A 6,090-nucleotide genomic window follows, 5' to 3' on the forward strand; every position below is an offset into this window, starting at 1 on the left:
TATTGAAATATGTCTCAATAAATAGGCATTTGAGTGGTTTATAAAAATGCATTTTTCACATATGTATGATTATATGTGTAGATTGAGAATCTAGGAGTGAGTGCAATTGCTGGGATAATGGATATGTGAATTTTAAATTTTCTGAAATTGTTTGCAATGTCCTAAGTAGAAGTTGTATCAGTTTAGACTTTTATCAGTAATATATGTTTTCCCCTCTTAGATGAAAGAATATTTGATGGCTGTACATCATTGGCCATACCCTCCAATACTCTCTTATAGTTTATTATGTATTTCTGTCTTTATGAATAGAATAAGAAGTATAAAGATTTTTCTAAGCATTTTAAAGTTATTACCAGAGCAAATCACTCAAATTTTCCATTCTTCAGCTTTTAATCTGCAGAATGAGGGAGTTGGATAAAGTCTCTGAGTCCTTTTTCCTAAAAATTTTGGGAAAAGTACGAATAGCCATGATGAATAGGGTCAATAATAGGATGAACAATTCTCGAAGTGTTCAGTTCAGTTCAGTCACTCAGTCATGTCTGACTCTTTGCAACCCTATGGACTGCAGCACTCCAGGCCTCCCTATCTATCACCAACTCCCAGAGTTTACTCAGACTCATGTACATTGAGTTGGTACTAGCTATTTACTTAAGACTTTTTAACCTGGAAAAGTATAAAGATAGCCCAGTTGCCCAAAGATTTCCCCTTTTGTTTTTTGACCACATTTCTCATTTTTGTATTTCCAGAAATTTCTGCAGGGCATATTTTATATCTTTGTTCCTCAGACTGTAGATCACAGGATTAATGAGTGGGGTTCCCACAGAATAAAACAGAGTCACAAGCTTCTGTATTCCAGCATCATGCTCAGATGTTGGGCTCAAATACATGACCATTACTGAACCATAGAAGAGTGAGACCACAGCCAGATGAGACCCACAGGTGGAGAAAGCTTTCCTTTGTCCAGCTGCTGAAGGGACTTTCAATACAGCTCTCAAGACTAGACCATAGGACCCCATGATGCAGAGGAAAGGAATAAATAAGAGGAGAGAACTTATGATTGTCCAAAAAAATTCCATTACGGAGGTTCTAGCACAGGTGAGTGCTAGAAGAGGACCTGGGTCACATAGGAAATGGTCAATAATCCTGGATCCACAGAAGGACATTTGGGAAATGATTATGATGGGGACTGGGAACCAGAGGAAACCAAGTACCCAGCAGCTGATCACGAGATTGGTGCAGAGACGTCCAGTCATGAGAGTGGAGTAATGTAGAGGCCAGCAGATGGCAAGGTATCGATCGAATGCCATAATAGCCAAGAAAAAGCATTCTGTAGAACCCAGGGAGAAGAAAAAGTAGAACTGGAGAAAGCACCCAGAGAAGGAGATGAGCTTGTTGTCAGAGAGGAAGTTGGCCAGCATGTTGGGGACAGTGGAGGTGACATACCAGATCTCCAGGAAGGAGAAGTTGGCGAGCAGGATGTACATGGGGGTGTGTAGTCTCTGATCCCAGCACACAGCACAGATGATAGAACCGTTGCCCATGAGGGTCAGGAGGTAGACAGCAGAGAAGAGCACAAAGAGGAGAATCTGCCCCTCCCTGGGGCAAGGGAAGCCCAGGAGGATGAAGCCAGTGATGGTGCTGGAATTGTTGAAGGTGTTGGAGATTTTCATGGGTCTGTGAGCTGTGAAAGGTCATAATTACTGAATATCCCTGGAATAGCAGAAGAGCTCCATTTTCTTTGTCCCAACATGAAACTGAGATTTATTTACTTGTTATTAATTCATTATAATTGAGTGTTTACTTTTAGATACTGGGGATACAGCAATGAACACAAGAGATTAAAACCCATACCTCATGTAGCTTATCCCAGTAAGAGAATGCAATGTGTAATTCTCCTTTTGAACTGAATATATTGAGTTATTGTTCTTCTTGGCAAACATCTTCTTAAGGGCAGGCTGAAGTTATTGGTATGTCAAACAGTAGTGTCATGGTGATGACTGGGGACGTACATGATCTTGCATTTAGAAGGGTTTCTGTAATTTCCTTATGAGTGGAAAACTGCATTTCCTATGTACTCCTTGAATTGTCACCTAATGCAGCTGCTTGTAGGCAGGTACTTTGTTGGATCATGTGATTTTGAAGCAGGAAGGAATGTGTGACTTTTGATGTCATTTAAAAATTGACATTCGGCTATCTTCCAACCTAACTTGCTGATTCATTCTCTCTAGTACCATTATCTGACAATTTCATAAGTAAATTAATCAACTTTCACGGGGAAAATTTCCTGAAAAAATAGCACCAAGAAAGAGGCCATCTAAACAGATTTCTTGAATGATAAAATTAATATATCAATAATATGACCATGTTGAAATAGTTCTGTCTATTCTCTGTGATAAGAATGCAGTGCTGTGCTGGGGAACACTGCACTTTGGAACCCGTTCCTCTGTGTCAGAATCAATATTACTTGCTTTTCAGGTCAAGGGGTACTCATGTGTTCAATAAGAACTTCCATGCTGCTAAGTCGAGTCAGTAGTGTCCGACTCTGTGCGACCCCATAGACGGAAGGCCACCAGTCTCTGCCATCCCTGGGATTCTCCAGGCAAGAACACTGGAGTGGGTTGCCATTTCCTTCTCCAGTGCATGAAAGTGAAAAGAGAAAGTGAAGTTGCTCAGTCGTGTCTGACTCTTTGCGACCCCATGGACTGCAGCCTACCAGACTCCTCCATCCATGGGATTTCCCAGGCAAGAGTACTGGAGTGGGGTGCCATTGCCTTCTCTGTCCATTTTTATCTTACTGTGCATTACCACAGTACCTTGCTGGCTTCAGCTAGATTGAGATTGGGAGAGGGAGAAGATGACTGCATTATGAGTTCCAGCTTCTATATGTTTTTGCTCAGCTTGTAAATTTATCTGTCAGCTCATGCAGCTCAATTTCAAAAAACATACAACCCAATCAAAACATGGGGAGAAGACTTAAACAGAAATTTCCAAAGAGGACATGCATATGGCCAACCAACACATGAAAAATGCTCAACGTTACTCACTATTGCTGCTGCTGCTGCTAAGTCGCGTCAGTCGTGTCCAACTCTGTGCAACTCCATAGACGGCAGCCCACCAGGCTCCCCCATCCCTGGGATTCTCCAGGCAAGAACACTGGAGTGGGTTGCCATTTCCTTCTCCAGTGCATGAAAGTGAAAAGAGAAAGTGAAGTTGCTCAGTCGCGTCCCACTCTTTGCGACCCCATGGACTGCAGCCTACCAGGCTCCTCCATCCATGGGATTTTCCAGGCAAGAGTACTGGAGTGGCTTGCCATTGTCTTCTCAGAAATGCAAATGAAAACTATAATGAGGTATCCCCCTTACACCAGTCAGAATGATCATCATCAAAAAAATCTACAAACAATAAATTCTGGAGAAGGTGTGGAGAAAAGGGAACCCTCTTACACTGTTGGTGGGAATGTAAATTGGTACAGTCACTATCAAGAACAGTATGGAAATTCCTTAAAAACTAAAATTAGAGCTACCGTATGACCCAGCAATCCCTCTCTTGGGCATATACTAGGAGAAAACCATAATTCAAAAAGATACATTGCACCTCAATGCTCATTGCTGCGCTATTTACAATAGCCAGGACATGGAAGCAACCTAAATGTCCATCGATGGGTGAATGGATAAAGATGTGGTACAATGGAATATTACTCAGCCATAAAAAGGAACAAAATTGTAGCATTTGCAGACACATGTATGGATCCAAAGACTGTCGCACAGAGTGAAGTAAATCAGAAAGAGAAAAACAAATATTATATCAATTTTATGTGAAATCTAGAAAAATGATACCAACAAACTTATTTGCAAAGCAGAAATAGAGATACAGACATAGAAAACAAATGTATGGATACCAAGGGGGGGAAGGAGGAGTTGGGATGAACTGAGAGATTAAGATTGATATATATACACTAATATGTATAAGCTAGATAACTAATAAGGACCTACCGTATAGCACAGGGGACTCTACTCAGTGCTCTGTGGTGACCTAAATGGGAAGGAGACCCAAAAAAGGGGATATATGTATATGTATAGCTGATTCACTTTGCTGAAGTGAATGCTGAATTAAAACTTTCATTATGTTTTAATAGCACATCTCTCTTTCTACTATCCTTCATACACAGTTCAGCTGTAGTTCTGTTTATTTCTAAAATATGCCTTGAGCCCTGATGCATCTGCTTCTCTCTCTTTCCCTTGCACTCTCCTAGTTCATGTTACCCATATCATTTCTCTAAATTACTGCAAAGGTCTCCCAAATGATTTCTCTGCTTCCTGCCTTTGCTTCTATACAATCAGTTCTCTACACAGCAGACAGACTGACCTTTAAAAAGTGTCAATAAGATCATGCAATTTCCTTATGCAAAAACATTCCATAACTCAACCTAGAATAAAATCCAAGCTCCCTTTTATGATACATGGGCCCCTGAATGATCTGGCTTCCTATTTTACCATTTTCTTTCCTTCTCCCTTTTCCGATCTGTCTTTTCCTATTCCCCCTTCTTCATTTACACGGGCCTTCTTTGTATCCTGGAATATGCAACTTCTTTACGGACTCGGTTCTTTGCTTTAAATGTTCTCTTTGCCTGAAAATGTATCTGGAGCCCATTTTTCACTTTCCAGCCTAATTATTCTGTTCTTCTGAACACCCTGTGTAAGTATCTCTGTCATTCTTTTGTTCATAAATTCCTATTTATTTTCTTCCTCATACTTATCAAAGTCTGAAATTGTTATTTTTTTTTTTTACTTATTTGTGTATCTTTGCCAGCCAAATGAGGGCAAGAATCTTGTCTGTTGGTTTCATTGTTTTATTAAAATTGTGGCACAAAATAGTTTTAGTAAACTTTTTTAAACTGCTCTCTTTTTCAAAATTATTTTTCTGATTATAAAATTTGGTTATTATTGAAACTTTGGAAAATGTATGCATTATAATGAAGAGAATAAAAGCTTCCTTAACAATATCTATACATAGAAGGTATTTTGGAAGAAATATATTCCAAGCCTGAAAACAATAGAGTTTTGTTTTCCACAGTGGAGTGGAGTCTTGCTATCCTCACTAACTTCTCTCAGCAGCCAGCCTGGATGATTCCCTGTGAGTACAGTCCTTTGCCTTGCTGGCCTGGACAGGCTACTCCATACAGAAGCACAGCTTCCAGAACCGGACCATCTGAGTCTGAATCCTGCCTCCACCACATTATAGCCATGGATGCTAGACCAAGTATTAACCTCCCTATGCTTTGGTATCCTTTTCTTAAGGTGAAGTGAATACGACTACAGAGGGCATTTTGAAGATTACAGAAAGAATAGTTTTAAAATGCCTAGCAATATATATAGGGTGTATATATATATACATGTATATATATATCTATATCTCCTATTGTTTAAACTTTTTCAAAAGCCCAAAAGCAGTGTATTTATCCACTACTGATGAGTGGCAGGCAATTATGTTATGCTAGAAATAGTACTAAATTTGGATACAAGAGCCCAGGATTTGAATTCCAACACTTAAACATTGCATTGTTGTGGCAAATTCTATAAGCCAGCTATTTTCTGACTCTTAGTTTCCTCAAATGTCAGATGGAGATGATAACACCTTCCCCAGAGGGTTGTTATGAAGACTATTGAATGGAATAATAAATTGACAAGGTGGAAGCAACTTCTCAATATCTGATATATGGTAAATATTAGATGTTTTGGGTAAAACTGGCAGAGTTAATAGGAGACTTTTTTCCCCAGAGATGTAGATTCTCCAGCTATATTTTAATATTTTTCTCCTCTAAGAACGGAATTACCTTCTTTCCTGAAGTAAGAAACGGATTCTCAACTGAAGCTTCTCAGTTTTTTGCGGACTCTTCTGAGTAGAAGCAGTTGTCTTTGTAGTAGCCAGCTGGGAGAGAAGGTGTAAAAAGTAGGTTGGATGGGGCTCAGTGAATGTATGTGCTTTGGGATCCATGGATTATAAGCACAGCTTGTCGTCCTCCTTGAGGAATCATTTACTGCCTCTAGAAGGATTGTGCCAGGAGACAGGTTTGTGCTAGTTATTCCCTCG

The 6,090-nt window shown here is 39.8% G+C and overlaps 1 protein-coding gene across 1 annotated transcript; it reads right to left on the bottom strand.

Moving 5' to 3' along the window:
- Positions 1-728: 728 nt before the first annotated feature.
- LOC129621145 (olfactory receptor 11G2-like) lies at positions 729-2,072 on the bottom strand. The gene has a single exon (XM_055537221.1). The coding sequence runs from the start codon at positions 1,668-1,670 to the stop codon at positions 729-731; it is 942 nt and encodes a 313-aa protein (XP_055393196.1). The 5' UTR covers positions 1,671-2,072.
- Between the last annotated feature and the right edge of the window lie 4,018 nt (positions 2,073-6,090).

Source organism: Bubalus kerabau, chromosome 10 (assembly GCF_029407905.1).
Source record: "Bubalus kerabau isolate K-KA32 ecotype Philippines breed swamp buffalo chromosome 10, PCC_UOA_SB_1v2, whole genome shotgun sequence".
NCBI lineage: Eukaryota > Metazoa > Chordata > Mammalia > Artiodactyla > Bovidae > Bubalus > Bubalus kerabau.

Coding starts and splice junctions, on each gene's coding strand:
- LOC129621145 (XM_055537221.1), bottom strand. CDS start 1,670: ATGAAAATCTCCAACACCTTCAACAATTCCAGCACCATCACTGGCTTC.